Here is a 17,239-nt window from a genome sequence, read left to right as displayed (position 1 = left end):
TTTCATGATACCCTGCACAGATTCAACACACACACCCTGTGCCAGATGCAGCAAAGCAGCCCCAGAACATAACGAGCCTCCTCCATGTTTCACAGCAGGTATAGTGTTCTTTTCTTTGTACGCTTCATTTTTGCGTCTGTAAACATAGAGCTGATGTGACTTGCCAAAAAGTTCCAGTTTTGTCTCATTAGTCCAAAGGACATCCTCCCAGAAGCTTTGTGGCTTGTCAACGTGCATTGTGGCAAATTGCAGTCTCACTTTTTTATGATTTGCTTTCAACAGTGGTGTCCTCCTCTGCCGTCTTCCATTAAGTCCACTTTGGCTCAAACAGGGAGATTGGCAGATGGTGCGATCTGACACTGACATACCTAGACTTTGGAGTTCACCTCTGATCTCTTTAGAAGTTGTTCTGGGTTCTTCGGTTACCATTCGTATTATCAGTCTCTTCAATTTGTCATAAATGTTCCTCTTGAGGCCACGTCCAGGGAGGTTGGCTACAGTCCCGTGGACCTTAAACTTCTGAATAATATGTGCAACTGTAGTCACATATCAAGCTGCTTGGAAATGGTCTTACAGCCTTTACCTTTAACATGCTTGTCTATAATTTTCTTTCTAATATCCTGAGACAACTCTCTCCTTAGCTTTCTGTGCTCCATGTTCAGAGTGGTACACACCATGATACTAAACAGCAGACTGACTGATTACAAGTCTGAAGACACCTGTGATGCTGATTACAGGACACACCTTAGTTTAACATGAAGGACCTGTGGTCAAATTGTTTTCAGTCTTTCTAGGGGTACCATCATTTTTGTCCAGGCCAGTTTCATTATTTTGTTTTTTTTAAATGATTCTGTTGAACTACAATTCAAAAGCAATTTGATTTTCATTCGTTATTTTTGTGATGTGATGGTGCAGTAAAAGGAACGCATAACTAAAACAATGTGTCAGAAGTGCAAAGCAGATGATTGATTGCTCCTGATTTGGAGCCACAAAGCTAAGTTCTGCCTTATTCTAATGCATGAATAAATCATCTAAATCAGAGGTGCCCAGTACGTCGATAGCGGTTGACCAGTAGACCGCAAGGGCAATGCTGGTAGATCGTGAGTCATTCATAAATAAAACAAATCCAGCTCTGTTAAAAAAACGAAACAGGTTTTGATCCCTCCTCCCTTGGTCTGCCTGCCACTTAATTCAGGAGTTACTTGATTGACAAAAAAAACGACCTATTGCTTTCCAGTCTTTTAACCCAGAATGCAAAGCGATAGAAAATCAGTCCGCGAAAACTCAAATAAAGTTAAAGAGACAAAGCTACAACAAAATAAGTGCGGGACCGAGCAAAAAGCAAAAAAAAATATTTTCAGTCTTTTCTAAGGGTACCATCATTTTTGTCCAGGCCAGTTTCATAATTTTGTTTTTTTAAATGATTCTGTTGAACCCCAATTCAAAAGCAATGTCTGATTTTCATTCGTTATTTTTCAATACATTTTGATTTATTATTACTTTTGTCAGGTTTCAAGTTATTTCAGTGACCATTGTGGGTTTTTCTTTCTTTAACGGAAGGGTACCAACAATTTTGTCCATGTCTGTATATAGATTTATTGCCTCCCCCTGATTTTCTCACACTGCTGAGATAGTGCCAATCGGCCCGTGGGGCATCAGTTTATTAGCTGTTTCAAAGAGGCCGTTAGTAGTGATGGTCTAAGTATGCCCAGGCGGACCAGGCTTTCAAAGGTTGCTACAGAACAGCTGATATAATACCAAATATCTTGACCCTGGGCAATGCATTATCTAATCAGCAATGACAGTGAGACAAAATGTTGTTTTCGGTCATATTTGCATGAAAAATAATTGACAACTGATGAATTAATACCATTAATTAGTTGACTTACAGTCGCAGCATTGATAGAAACCCTGATGGCTGCAAAGCACTAAAGCCCTGTAAAATCCCAAGGGAAACCCCTAATATTAGATCAAAACAGCCAGATACACTCTGCTTAACGGTTCTGCTAAGTGTCTGACCCACACACAGCTACCATGGGAAAACATGCAGTGCATGTAGAAGCCCTGGTCAGCATGGCTCTGCAAACTTCACTGGCCTTGGTCCCCCATCTTCACAGGACCAAAAAAAAACGGGCTCAGGGCCAGATCTACAGCTGGGTGGAACAACAAGCTACATCTGGCCTGCATCTTAACACTGCAAGAGCAAAAATAAACTAGATTCCAAACTACAGTGGAAAAAAGCCAAAGAAAAGAGCAAAAAGTTTCCAATTCACCAAAGGCTATTTGGTAGGGATGCACCGATACATCGGTGAGATATCGGCATTGGCCGATGTTAGCCCTATTTACCACGATCGGCACATCGGTAAATGAGGTGACATCACAGAAACGTACCATGGCACACTCAACCTCGCTCTTACACATGCACACATGTATCCCCCCACTCTCTGTCTTAAAGGCGATAGGCTGTATTATTCTACTATTAGGCTACAGTTTACATAGTAAAACATTGGCCATCAGCAAAATTGTTATTCTTAGCATCGGCAGACATTTTTTCAAACGGTGCATCCCTACTATTTGGTTTGGTCATAACAAAAGTTCATTCTGATTTGGACCTCTGGAGCGGAGCTAAACTTGGGTACATTTTTAAGGTGGTAGGCTCATTTACACTGAATAGCACTGCTGAAGATCTAACACTCATTAGTGACTCCAAAAAGGACTTTTGGCTCAAAGCTTGATGTGATGGTGCAGTAAAAGGAACGCATAACTAAAACAATGTGTCAGAAGTGCAAAGCAGATGATTGATTGCTCCTGATTTGGAGCCACAAAGCTAAGTTCTGCCTTATTCTAATGCATGAATAAATCATCTAAATCAGAGGTGCCCAGTACGTCGATAGCGGTCGACCAGTAGACCGCAAGGGCAATGCTGGTAGATCGTGAGTCATTCCTAAATAAAAAAAATCCAGCCCTGTTAAAAAAACGAAACAGGTTTTGATCCCTCCTCCCTTGGTCTGCCTGCCACTTAATTCAGGAGTTACTTGATTGACAGAAAAAGCGACCTATTGCTTTCCAGTCTTTTAACCCAGAATGCAAAGCGATAGAAAATCAGTCCGCGAAAACTCAAATAAAGTTAAAGAGACAAAGCTACAACAAAATAAGTGCGGGACCGAGCAAAAAGCAAAAAACATATCACTTCCACACAGAATGGGAGGAAGATTACTTTCGGTGTGTTTTTCAGGCTGGTGTTCACAGACATGGGGTGAAAGAGGAACTACTGACAATTCTCCCAATGAAGGAACACACTCGGAGCGAAGACATTTTTCGGACATTTGTTGACAAAACTAAACTCCCCATGTCTAGTCATGGTCTGGTCATTTCAAAAGTAGCTCACAAGCCCAAAAAGGTGTGGGCTCCCCTGATCTAAACTATCTAATTATCTAACTCATATATATATATACATAGACAGAGAGAACATATATAGAACGTGGCAGGTTTTCACAAGTCACACTGAGCTGGAGCTCTAAGCAGAGCAAGGCCATGACTGCTGAGAACACTTCAGATGCTACAGGTCAACAGAGGGATGGCTGCAGGCCTGTTATAGCTGATTGGTATAGATACATATTGGCATGAGCTGTAACAAATTAAAATGTAGGAGACAAAAATACAATGCTGCATTGTCTGATGCTTTGGAACCATAAAAGGCAACTCTACAGTTAATATAAAATCATAGTATCACTAATGAAGAAATGAAAATGCTAGATCTACAAAAAGTGTTTCTTCACGAGCCATGCTTGATGGTCCACAACAGTAATTCATTCATTGATTGGCATTGATTGGGTTTGAGGTATAGTTTAGTTTCTGATCAAAGTCAATGATGATACAGTCCTTACATTTGGTAGGTCCAGATCTCTTTTGGCTTAAGTTATTACGCAATAATTTGTTGAAAGCAGTTATCTTGATAATAATTTAATTTCTTTAGCGAAAAAGACCAAATGTTTCATAGTTGCTTCAGCTTAGATGTGAAGTTGTACAGTTTTCCTTTGTCCTTTTTGGGGGGTTGGGGGGAGTATGTGGGAGGGAAACTCCCTCTTGCGGGACCACAGGGATTTTAGCCTTTGCAGACCATTTACTGTACATGCACAAAAACACCATAGAACAGACTACAGGGGAGGGAAAACCCAAAAAGCATAATAAGTATGTTCGATTTTTCTCGTAGTAGGACTAGTTTCGTTAAAGGGGGTTTAACGAAACTAGTTTCGTTAAAGGGGGTTTAACGAAACTAGTCCTACTATGAGAAAAATCGAACATACTCCAAAAAGGAGACATAATAAACTTTTATTGATGCCTGTAGGGAAATGCAGGTGTTTTAGCTGCAACATACAACATACATGTTTGTATGGACAGATTACAGTCTGCGCAGCAGTCTCAATCATCTCAATTTCAAGATGTCACTACAAATGGCAGAAATTATGCTGGCACCAAATGTAATTACACTATAACCAATAGACATGTACAGTTAACACCTATTATTCAAAATGGATGGAGTTTGTGTCACAGTTCAACCTAATAAGCATGAGGCATTGTTTTTACTGACTTGTGTAACTCTGTGTATCTTTCACTTGTGTGTATCTTTCACTGGGTTACAAATTGATTACTGGTAATGAAATGTGTCCAGCACACAGAACAACTGGGTAACCGCTTTCAATTGCATTTATGGCTATATATAGCTCAATATGACGTGAACTAGCATTCTCTTAGAATGAGTGCTATGTTCCTGCTGTTTAAAAATACCGAGTTCCAAATAAACAACCTTATAATGTTTGCTTGGAATAAGATGTTACAATATAATGGCATAAAATTATAAAGAATACGTTTACTGGCAGCCCTGTATATGAATTAAGGCAACATAAATAATTGAATTGCAAACGTGAATGTCTTGAGTGGGTCAGAGGTTGTAGATTGAGCTATCAGCATCCTGTGCAGGCTGATGACAGAACACCAGCAGACTTGTGAGCTGGCTCAGCAATTTGGGAAACAGACAGGGTGGTTAACAGGCTCAAATAACTAACTAACGTTAGCTCAATAATGATGAGCCAGCCGAATGGCTATTGTCTCCAAAACACATTCCAACTCATTCCAAGTAGCTTATCGGTAGAGGGCAGAAACACGGGTCTCTGCAGGCCGGGTCATATCAGCTGGATGTGAGCAGTCTGCAGAGCAACAACAGAGCCTCTCGCCCTGTCTGCTAGCTAACGTTAGCTAACAACTGCCTGCTGTTGGTTTGCGGTTGTTATCATTTAAGCAGTTCCTCCCTTCCTGTTGTATAAAGACAGGGGTATGATATATAATGCAGATACCTCCAAGTGTACTCGCATAGTTGTCAACAGAAAATACGGGTATAAATGGATAAGACATCAGTTAGCCTGTGAGCTAGCTGCTGGCTGCAGAGCAGGTTCTCACCTCATACTGAATGTACTGCTTCCTCCACTCCGGGGTGATGTGAGCCGAGAGATGCTCCGTGAACTTCATGTTGACAGTTTGCTCAGTAACCCTCCTCTGCTTGTATAGTAACCAGGACCGGTGGGTGATTTAGCAGCGGGAGGTTCACAGAGCTGGTTCATCGACGGTAACACAGACACTGTCATTGAAGACTGCAGTCACAGCCTCAGCCTCACAGCAGCCCTGTTTGTCCTCGCGGTATCCTAGCTAGCTACCGGGGCGCATCTCTTCCGTTTGTGACACAGTCGACGCAGTGCTGGCGGAGTCACATCTTAGCTAAAAGAAACGCTTAGATGTGCTTTTATCTGTTGAGCCAGTATCGCAGAATAGCGACTGGTTTCTGATAAACACGCTGCTGTGTGGTGCGAGCTGCCTGTCGCTGGCTGACTGGCTGGCTCGCTCGCTCGCTCGCTCTCTCTCTCTCTCTCTCTCTCTCTCTCTCTCTCTCTCTCTCTCTCTCTCTCTCTCTCTCTCTCTCTCTCTCTCTCTCTCTCTCTCTCTCTCTCTCTCTCTGCTCAGCCTCTCTCCACCTCCTGTCTCCCGCTGCATTCATGTACAGTTGTAAATATTAAACCAACACAATATTGAGCGCACATGAACATGTCTTTAATGGATGAAGAAAGGTGTGGCCCACTTTTGCTTAATGAAAGGTCGGACGGTTATCTAGTTCGCTTATAACTTGACAGGGAACATGCAATGGGTGTGGAACGGGAGGAACATGCGTTGATGTTCCATTCAGGGTCTGTCATCATGCGATTTTTACTCCCAGCACTGTTCCCGTGGTTCATCCGCAGAGGGTTTTCATTGTTAATTTTACTGTGGTGGGTTATGTTTGTGCTTTGGCTGGAATTTTTAAACTTAACTAGTAGAGAAAATAGAGAAAATGCCATTTTGAATTTTAACATTAATAATAATGATGCTTTTTGCTCCCGAGAGCAACCCTTTGGCATTTATAAAATACTACTTAGTGTTGTATCTCTGTGAACATATTTAATTATGTCTCTTCAAAAGTATTTATTTTAAACCCTCCCAAAATTTACTTCGAGAACAAACCTTGTCCTCCTATATATTCCGATGATACGTGAATGTCACGTGTGACGTCGCCAGCCACCCATGCCTTTGTGAACCGATGACGTACTTTGAGATGTTTTTTCAGGGAAGGGGGAAGTTCACACTACGGTTCAAAGCCCAGACCCCCACTTTGGTGAAAATGTGGTCACAAGATCCAGTAATACAGTAAATGAAACAATTAACATAATGATACTGTGATGAATGTATACAAAGACTCAAAAAAGATTATAAATAAAATTACTAAACACTTCTATCAGGCATGGAGGAATGCTTTATGTCTAGAGGAGAGCCCTGAAGAGTTGAAACATCTGTTATTCGCTTGTTGTTATTGATTCTTTCTGGCTACATACTAACGATACTATCTATGAGTCGAAAGTATGGACATTTAAAGATGTTGAGTTCAAAATACATATATTTCAATCTCTTCTCTTCATAATCACAGTTACAGCTTCCTCTAGTGCTTAAAACATACATTGCATCCCAAACTAAAGATTGATTAAAACATGTTATTTCCCTTAAGCTGTTCCCCTGTTATAACTCTGTTGTTAACCCTGTGGTTCCAGCTGAATTGACTTTTTTTCCAGATTTTTTTATTGACTTCACTGCACCAGGAGTTTCAAAGTTCATGTTTTTCTTTTTGTATCTGTATTTATCGAAGAAAACCTGAACTAAAAACACCTGTATTATTTTCTGAAAATAAATATTTTTGATGATGTATGAATAAATGTAAATTAATTACAATTACATTTATGTAAAGATAATCAAAACATACTGCTGGCTTTCACTGGATGAATCAGGTTGAATGATGAAACACACACAATAACTGTTTTAACACAACACAACTATGAAAATCTGACTATGGTTGACACGATTCCCTGGCTGTGGAAACATCCAGAGAGCCAGCAGGATGAAATGTAGAGCAATCATTACTGAGGATTAACAGCCAAGGTCAGATTAGGCCAGCTCCACTTTTAACAAGGCTGTTTAGAATCAGAATCAGCTTTATTCATCCCACAGAAGGGACATTTACATTTGTTACTGCAGTAAAGAACCAAAGCTAGCTTAGTAGTAATTAAGAAGCATCTATAACACATAAGATAAAAGTACATATTACACAATTTACAAATACACAGTAACAGTTTTTAAAATAAATATAGCAGCCAGTTGAAAGTATTAAAGGTGGAAGTGTATATTGCACAGCTATTTACGGTATATATACTGTAAATATATATAGTATATAGTGTGTGACATATAGTGTTTTAGTCTTTGTTATTATTTGTGTTTATGGGGTCTACCAGGGACAATGATGGCTGTACAGCCTGACCGCTGCAGGAAGGAAGGACCTGCGGTTTCTCTCTGTGAGACAGCGAGGGTGCAGCAGCCTGTCAATGAAGGAGCTGCAAAGTGCCAACAGGGTGTGCTGGAGGGGGTGGGACACGTTGTCCAGTGGGGAGTACAGCTTGGCTGCCATTTTCCTGTCTACCACCACCTCCACAGTGTCCAGAGGACTCCCCTGGAAAGAATGAGTTTCATCCTTTGAAACTCATTCAGCTGACTAAAAGAAGTGTTAGCAGAACCATGATCACCTCTTCCTTTGAATTTGTACCTGAGTAAAGCTGGGCACATACCGTCAAAATAAACAGTTTTCCCATTTTATTTCACACTAAATGGCATCTAAGAATCCTGATTTCTTACTACACAGAGATACCATGTGATACTAATGTTGTTATACTTTACTCACAAGCTTTGTTAGCATCAGCACTGGAACATACCACATGTCAAATATCTCAGGGCCCTGACACACCAAGCCAATTATTGGCCGTTGAGTTATTTGGAGACGTTGGCAAGCATGTGTTTGCTAGTTTTTGCCAATTACTTTTGCCGACATGCTCAATCACTGATTAGACATTTTGAATCGGTGGCAGAGCCAAATGTGTCCCTCTGATTGGTTGTTAACCCTAAGCGAACAGCGCACGGGAGCAGACTGAAGGAAAAAGCCATTTTGCTCCAAGAACTGCTACTTCTGTAACCCTGTCTACACTTTACTCGCCATGAACTGTTATTACTCAGGATAATCTCACCCAGCCAACGTACAGCACTAAGTCGGTTCTTTATGTTTGCAGAGAAGATACCTGGTTACCAAGTTTAACCAGTTTTTGGGGCTGAGAGCCAGCGCTGCTGAAGTGAAAAGAAGAAAAACTGGTTAGGCTATTTTTAACTTTTTATCTGCAGCTCATCTGATCATTTTAATACACAGGTAGTTTCAGAAGGGAACGGCAGTCTAGAATGAAGATAAGAGGTTAGAAAGACAGGTGTTAAGATTGGTCTGGAAACAACCCTTTTTGAATGACAAATACAGTCTACAGTAGTACAGGGTGTACGGAGCACAAGAAACTAACACAGGACTTTACTTGGAGCCAGAAAAAACACCTCAGGCCTAAAACAGGGAAGACCAAGGAGCTTGTGGTGGACTCCAGGAGGCACCATCTTTCTCCCACCACACCAGTGAACATCCAGGAAACAGACAGTGAGATTTTAAATCGAACAATATTTAAAATCTGATCTAGGTGTCAGGAAGAGACTGAACCGATTTTGGTTAAGAAGGCCCTGGGGGGCCCTCTGGACACAGTTGGGGGGGCTCCACTCTGCACTGCCGTTGAGTTGTTAACTTTTACTCAACCTCAGAGTTTGTGATTTGTAACAGTTAGTCCAATGCACTTAAGGCAATGGCAACAGCACACATAGCAATGCCCATCCTGCTACAGATGAATTTGAAAATATCCGTACTACTCCTGTTATTTTCTATGACTCGCCGAAACAATCCTCATCAGCCCAAACAGGTGAAATCAACAGTGGTGTAAAATTCATGACTATAATTCCTCTTCAAAAATGAGAAGTATGCACTTACAACTTAAATATGTTAAATTTTAAGCTGTTTGATGATGCTAGACAGAATATAAAGTGTAAAAACATTATTGAGTTATAATTTAACCTGCCACCGGGGGCTGCACAAACTAGTTTAATCATTGACTCTCAGTTGATATGACAAACTTTTAGCATGAAAAGCCTAGTTGCTTATTTATTTGGAGTTGTTTTTGCTCACCTGGCAAACATAGGTCTAATCGTTATTCTGTTATAGATGTTTTTCGGTCTCTTCAATTCTTCAATTGTGTATGCTAACTGCTTAATTTAGCATACACAATACTGTAGACATGCTATTGGGTTTAAGTATTTTGTCTTAGGACATGACATGTTATCTAGGCTGGGGATCAAACCACTCACCCGCATTAAAATTGTATATTATATTATCTTTTTACATCAGTAAGCGTAGGGTAAATAAATACAATTATTGCACCACAAACGACATTCTCAGATAATCCTCAACCTCTCCAAACCATTGTGACCTTCAGGACTGTATCAGAATGCACTAGTTTTAGTGAGCTCAATAAAGTGGCCACTGAGTGTTTATAATAATGACCATTGCACCATTCAGCCCCCAGGTCTGGAGCCTCATGAGAAACCGCAGGGATTTCATTAGCTGAATCTGAAATAACTGTGTTGTTGTGACCTTTGACTTCAATAAAGAACCTCAGTTTAGCTAGAACTTCAACAACTGTATCTGTTGTATTACAAAGTGAATCTACCACACAGCATTAATTACATTTATTTTATTACATAACATTTTACCCCTTGACCAAAAATGGCAGTACCATTCGGACACAATAGGAGAGGTTTTCTGTAATGACAAAAAAAAATGTAAAAGAAGACTGTTCAAAATTGAAGCATCAGCACTGGGAGATCCTGACTTTAAGTACCTCTTACGGGTCAAAAAAACAATGGATGCCACATTTCCCACAATGCAACACAAGAGCCTCTTGTTTTGGGTGATCTCCACTCTTTCAGTTTGTAAGACAATATGATTGCATTCACAGAAAATCAGGTGTTGGGAGTGGGGGTGTATGGACGGTCATCATGTTAACAGCTAATCGCTAAACAGCCAGATGATGCAAAGCTACATGGTCTACCAGGTTCATCTTCCCCAGGCCGGTTCTGGTCTGAGTGACAGTTCTGAGGTTTGATGATGCTGCCATCCTACTAAGGTTGTTTCTGTTTGGACTTTTCACCCCTGGGCTGCGGCACTTTCCTTTCTCAAAATACCCTGCAGTCTTCTTGTCAGTAATCTAAAACCCAAATGCATATTCCCATGTTGTGCTCCTTCTTACCTTTAGTTCACACAAATCACCCTGGGATGTTTCTTTTAAATCAGATTTATTCAGCTATTATATAAATACATCAATAATATTGACAATATGATATAATAACATACTATTATTACAATAGAGCAGTGAGGTCTCTCAGACGACAGGAAATTAGAAAGCAATATAATAAACAATAATATAAATGATTTGAAATCTTGACTGTATATTTATATGTACAGCACACACACACATATATATATATATATATATATAAAGAGAGAGAGAGAGAGAGAGAGAGAGAGAGAGAGAGAGAGAGAGAGAGAGAGAGAGAGAGAGAGAGAGAGAGAGAGAGAGAGAGAGATATGCATACAAAGGTGATGACATTCTCCTCCCCATCCATCCTGGAGCAGCAGCCTCCTCTCTTGGCATTCACCGCGTGCCTTAATTGACTGATTTTAAATCAAGGTCCACTGTGAACACTGAGAGAGGATGCCCAGAGACACAGGGACAATAACCTTGAGGTTTAAAGAGGTAAACCTACCATATATGTGTTTATTCCTGCACACTGTGAATATTGCTCTGAATACTTTCAACTTTCACTTGAATAGTGTAAAACCGTACATTTCCAACATGTGTTTTTTGTGTTTCAAGTATGCTGCAGCTATGTATTTTATAATTATGTAGTTCTGTCACTGCCGTCTCAGTATCACCCGGAAACGCCAGATAACTAACACAATATTTATACATTTGTAAAAAGTGACAAAATGTAAACCCTTTTTGTGATTTCAAAACAGACTTCCTTGATGATTATATTTAGAGGTAACCAGATACTTGCTGATCAGCTGTTTACACTAACAGACAGTATTCCAAGGTTATGTCATGCACAGATACAGATCATATTCAATCTCTCTGTTTCATGACATGTCAAGGACACATCCAGCAGGCAGCCATTACAGAGCGGAACAGGCTGCCGGATCTAAATGAGGCTAAGACGGGATTTGATGGAGCCTTATCAGAGTGTGAGCAGATGGAAGCCTGAGCATCTCCATCAGCTGATCCTGCTAGAAAGGTGACTTCAACAGTGTGCAAAAATGGCTCAAAAATATATGCAGATGAATCCCTTCATCTTGTCTCATGCCAAATGGTGACCTATTCTCAAAAAATGGTGAAATAGAAATGTAAAGGTTTGATTAAACTCTAAAAAAAAAAATAAAAAAAAACTAAAGGCACCACAATACTGTCAACACACCATACTGCTACAGACACATTGGGATATAGTAGTGATGATCAAATATTTACAATAAATTAAGCCTATGGTCACAATAAACTCAGTATATATACGCCAGCAAACAAAATGTCCCTTCCTGTTCTGTAGGGGATGTGTCTCCTGTAACCCTGACGTTATTCGAAGGGCATGATGACAGTATGTAGGCCGTGCAGCATTAGCCTCAACAACCATTTTCTGTCCAACAATAATAACACAAAATAAGCACTTGAAAGGAAAAGGAGCAAGGAAAGAATTCTACATATCCATATTTCCAATTGCTATCTGTTGAAACCTACAGCAGCCTGTTCCACACACTGAGGCAGCCTCTCAGCAACAGATATAGTTAAAATAAGCAGAATGGATCCTAAAGATGAAGCTTTGCATAGAATCACCAGCTGCGGCTCTCCGTGTCGCATCCTCCCCTCCAGGATCCATCCCGCAGCTCCCCCACCTCCTCCTCTCTGCCGATCCTTCCGTTCATCTTTAGCCTATGATGTAAAAAGAAAGTGTCGACGGTGTGCAATCTCTCAGTGTGATCCCCCTCTTCCTCCACGGTGCGGATGGGAGTGATCTGTTAAATGTCTTCCTGTTGGAGGCAGACTGTAAATGGAGTCCGAGCGTTGGATCCATCCTCGTGCACAGTGCAGACGGTGGATTACGCACAGGAGAAGGCTTCAGAGGTTCGGGCGGGATGACGTCACCATGCAGACAGATGCACTCACTCTTTTACCGACCAAGTCCCCCCCCGCCCTCTCCCACCACCACCCTCCCCCTCTTTGCCCTTGAGACCGGAGGAGGCTGCGCTGTTTCCATTTTTCCGTTGTTTGCTGTAAAATCAAAGCGCCAAACAGAACAGTGTTGGGGAGAAAATATAATTGACAAAAACTTTTTTTGAAGTCATTAACAAACCTCCCGTTGAAAGGAAGCATGGCTGCAGCAGGATCTGACATCAGCATTTCCATCAACAGTGTTTCTGTGGCACACACGCTCATATTGTGCATAATCATTTCTAAATAGTGCAAATTAAATAGTCTTTTGTTCATTTGACTTTGTGTTCACGGTAAGAAACGTTATAAGAAGTTAAGAGAATAATCATGCTCAAAGCCAGTCATTAGTGCCAGATGATTCCAGTAGGTGTCAGGTTTGCTCTACAAAGTGTGTGTGTGTGTGTGTGTGTGTGTGTGTGTGTGCCAGAGAGAATTATATGAAAACGTCAAGAAGCGAATCTTTATGTTCATCCCAATTCCTTATTTGGCCTCTTCCTTTCCCTCACACGCGTCTTAGCTCCGCCCCCGTAAGACGCGAGGAGGAGACAGAGGAGTCCTCAGGTATGAGTTGGGATGTCCTCTTTCACTCGAGCATCACTTTTAAACAATTCCCTTTGCTGCGATACTCAACATAAATCCCACATATTATTTTACAAAATAATATATTTCAATAGTTATACCTAAATAACTTGTTTTATTGAAGAAATAAACCATTCAAACCTGCATATTCAGTGTCTGTGGGAGTGTGAAGGGCCCAGCAATAGTAATTCAATGAGAGAGTAAAGTCAAATGACAGTAAAATGGACAAATCATATATTCCGTCTAAATGGGAATATTACTACTGAATATTAGTTAACATTTTTCACCAGAAACAACAACAAACTCACCTGCTGGCATTTTTTTTCAGCAAAAGACATTACACAAACACATAGATAATCCCCAAAAGAAGGAATACAAATAAATACAACAAAGTTACAATAAAAAAGTGATATTTCAATTAATAATAGAATAGAATTTCTTTATTGATCCCAATTTGGGACATTTTTATTTTGCAGCAGCATAAAAACAAGGCAATATTACGGAACCCGTAAAGGGACATGGGGAAATAAAAAAAAGTTAAATGTTTCTCGTGCTCACGCGAAAGTTTCCCTTGCTCACGAGAAAGAGAAAGTATTTCGAAAACAAGTAGCCATCAGATGTGCTAACCATGGCAGAAGACATATACGTGTACATGAAGTCAAGAGATATACCTGACCGGGTAATAAACTAACTAAAAGCAGATAAGGTGAGAATGAATGTTAACTTATATAAAGTAAACAATAGACTGTCACTATAGTGTAATATTTCTATCTTTCTGGTGCAAGCACCTTCAATTCAATGGATTTCCGACCCTGAAACAAAAATCAGAAAACAATAACGTAAGGGGAAATGTCAGCATTTTAGTTTTAACCAAATAGAATTTTGACTCGTTTTAACTTTGTGAGTATTTAAGATAATAGGCCTATCTCAACCACTGAAACCCAAAAATGTAAAAAGATTATCCTTTTCGTGTTAGTGTAGGCCTTCGGTTTTGAACAACAACTATGTAGCCTATAGGCCGCTATTGCCCTGCTACCTTCAATTTAATTTAAACGTGCTTCTGGCACAACCTCTTGGCGTAATGTGGTAGGCCTATAAGCAACACCTGCGGACAGTTATGCAGAACGCCGCGGCCTAAAATTAAACAAATCAGCCGGTATATAGGTAGGCTATATCTGTGTATTCCATGTATATGTCCAAAATATCATCTGATTTCTTTATAGACTAGGACAAGGCTGAGACGATCCTTGAGGAACAAAACCAGGAGAAGTCATCACTGGAGGACTACAACTGATTATCAAGTGGATCATCCAGAGAGTTCCGCCGATTTAGGTGCAGCACCCAGTGGTTCAATGGAGGAAAAACATGAAAACGTAAGCCCCATTTCGTGGACCCAGTCTGTGATAGAACTTGTGTTGTATGGAGATTCATTTGTGAAGTAATGTTCAAAAATTACTTTTCAACATTCTAACAAAAACATATTTATTGAAAGTTATAGTTTCCTGTAGTGACATTTAAGTTACATCTGCATGACACAGCAGCTATTTTTAGAATAAATCACAGGTGAAATCTATGAGGACAGAGAGATGGAGAAATCATGATTTCATTGCAAAAAAAACCAATGTAATTCGATCTTAAATTTTGACTGCAGCTAATGGAAATGGGCCAATGGTTTTCAATTCAATGCCACATTAACTCAATGCATATACCATAACAAACCTGCTCAGGTGCAAGGTGTGAATGTCATAGTACACATGACTGCTTGGATCAGATGATGCAAAATCAAAGATAAGGTAATAATTGCAAATTTTTTTGTATGTTTTTTAACTGAATTATCAACAGACATGAGAACCAATCAGCCAATCAAGACAAGCAACTCCTATGATGAGTAACACAGAGGTTCTGCATCCACCATCTGCCGATACTTGCCAATCAACAAGCAGCCATGGATCTGAAGATGAATGTTTAATGGCTGAGTCAAATCAAGATGCAAACCACTCGTTAAATGATGAGGCAGATCTTGCCCTTGCAATCCAAGCATCTCTTGAGGAATTCGAAGTACACTTTGAACCCGTTATTGGTGATGATGGGGATAATCAAGACTCCACCCTTCCCTGGAATCCACATGACTTTAACAGTATGCAGGTATAGTTTAAAACTAAGCTCTAACATTACTGCCATGGATGACAGCCATTATTGATCCATTTGAAGAGTTTTTCTTATAATTACAATGTCTATAAAATGTACAAAATACAGTGACAAATTGCCAATGTCTTCAGATTGATTTTTCATGCAAATATTCCAAATTAAAAGATATTCTATTTATTGTGATGTAACAAAAGAAAAGCAGTACATCTATGTAATTTATAATATCTACTGTACCTAATCACACCTTTTCATGCTGATTAATATATTGATTGTCACATATGTTTATTCATTTTATACTTACTAATTGATGAATCAATAAACAATCACATCTAATTGCCTTTTTAAAAATCTTGTAGCACTCTACACTGAATGACGGACCTGAATCATCAAGCAGTCTTCCAGCTGCTCCAGACCCATCTGAAAAAGAATTTCTCCTTGTGAAAGTAAGACGAGTAAACATAGTCGATGATGTCCTTAATATCTTCATGGAACCAAAAGTACTGAAAGCTAATCTAAAAATGGAGTTTACAAATGAGAAAGCTGTGGATATTGATGGTGTGTCAAGAGAGGCATACTCCGCGTTCTGGGAACATTTCTTGGAACAGTGTGAGGGGGAAGAAGAACGAGTACCCAGACTGCAACCAGACTATTCCGAGAAGAAATGGCAAGCTCTTGGAAGAGTGTGGTTGAAAGGATACCTGGACCACAAATTCATGCCAATCAGACTGTCACCAGCATTTGTTCTAGCCTGTTGTCAAGGAGTTATTTCGGTGGATGAAGAATTCTTGATGATGTAATTTTCCAGATTTCTTTCAGGGAATGAGCGTGCATCGCTTGAAAAAGCACTACAGGGCAACATTGATGAAACTGTTGAAGAGGACTTACTTGAGATCTTTTCAAGAATGGGCTCACACTGCCTGCCCTCTAAAGACAACTTACAAGCTGCCATCTTAACAATGGCGCACAAAGCTCTGATTCAAGAGCCTAAGTTCATAATTGACTGTTTCCACTCCAGTATTCAATGCTGTGCCAGCACTCATAACCAAAGAGAGCATAATGGAGCTTTACGAATCTAAGAGGCCAACTAACAAGAAAGTGGCCCAGATGATAAAGCCATCAACTGAAAGTCTAAATCCTCAAGAGCAGACCGCTCTTAACCACCTGCTACGGTATGTTAGAAGCATCGACCAAAAAACATTGGAGATGTTCTTATGCTTCTGCACAGGATCCACTGTGCTGTGCAAAGACACAATCAACGTAACTTTTAATAGATTGTGTGGTTTAACTCGCAGGCCTGTAGCACACACATGTGGAGCGGTTCTTGAGTTACCATGCACCTACAGCTCATACCCTGAGTTTCGTAAAGAATTTGACAATATCCTGTCTGGTGACTGCTTTACAATGGATATTGTGTCGTGAATGTAAGGGAACTTACACATGTCCATCTTCCACAGATATTGTTATGACATTTGTCGGTAACATTTTATTTTATGGGGTCCCAAATACAGTGTATCTACACCATGAAGTGTAATAAACTGTGTAACAATATGTAATATCATGTATGTAACCACTGACCCTTACCCTATGTACACTGTAAATGCATGGTATTAGTACACAGTTTGTTACACTGCACTTAGTGATTTAGATACATTTGATCATTGTAAAATAAAGTTTTACCAATTTGGGTAAAACTAAAGTTTTAAGGGGTCCCT

The 17,239-nt window shown here is 40.0% G+C and overlaps 1 protein-coding gene and 1 long non-coding RNA gene across 3 annotated transcripts in view; one reads left to right on the top strand and one right to left on the bottom strand.

The window, feature by feature from the left end:
- The window catches only part of LOC134865804 (xenotropic and polytropic retrovirus receptor 1 homolog), a 43,154-nt gene extending 37,263 nt beyond the window's left edge, over positions 1-5,891 (bottom strand). For both annotated transcript variants that reach the window (XM_063885535.1, XM_063885536.1), the window contains exon 1: positions 5,458-5,891. In XM_063885535.1, coding sequence (XP_063741605.1) covers positions 5,458-5,526 — 69 coding nt within the window. In that variant the 5' untranslated portion in view covers positions 5,527-5,891. The remainder of the gene's footprint in view (positions 1-5,457) is intronic.
- Positions 5,892-8,931: 3,040 nt separating this feature from the next.
- LOC134865803 (uncharacterized) lies at positions 8,932-15,565 on the top strand. Its single transcript, XR_010166000.1, has 4 exons — positions 8,932-9,094; positions 11,696-11,835; positions 14,603-14,752; positions 15,222-15,565. It is a non-coding gene; the product is annotated as an uncharacterized LOC134865803 (long non-coding RNA).
- The last annotated feature ends 1,674 nt before the right edge of the window (positions 15,566-17,239 follow it).

The sequence above is a fragment of the Eleginops maclovinus genome, chromosome 6 (assembly GCF_036324505.1).
Source record: "Eleginops maclovinus isolate JMC-PN-2008 ecotype Puerto Natales chromosome 6, JC_Emac_rtc_rv5, whole genome shotgun sequence".
Classification (NCBI taxonomy): Eukaryota; Metazoa; Chordata; class Actinopteri; order Perciformes; family Eleginopidae; genus Eleginops; species Eleginops maclovinus.
The sequence above is the reverse complement of the archived record's forward strand: the minus strand, read 5'-3'. Positions and strand labels throughout refer to the sequence as shown.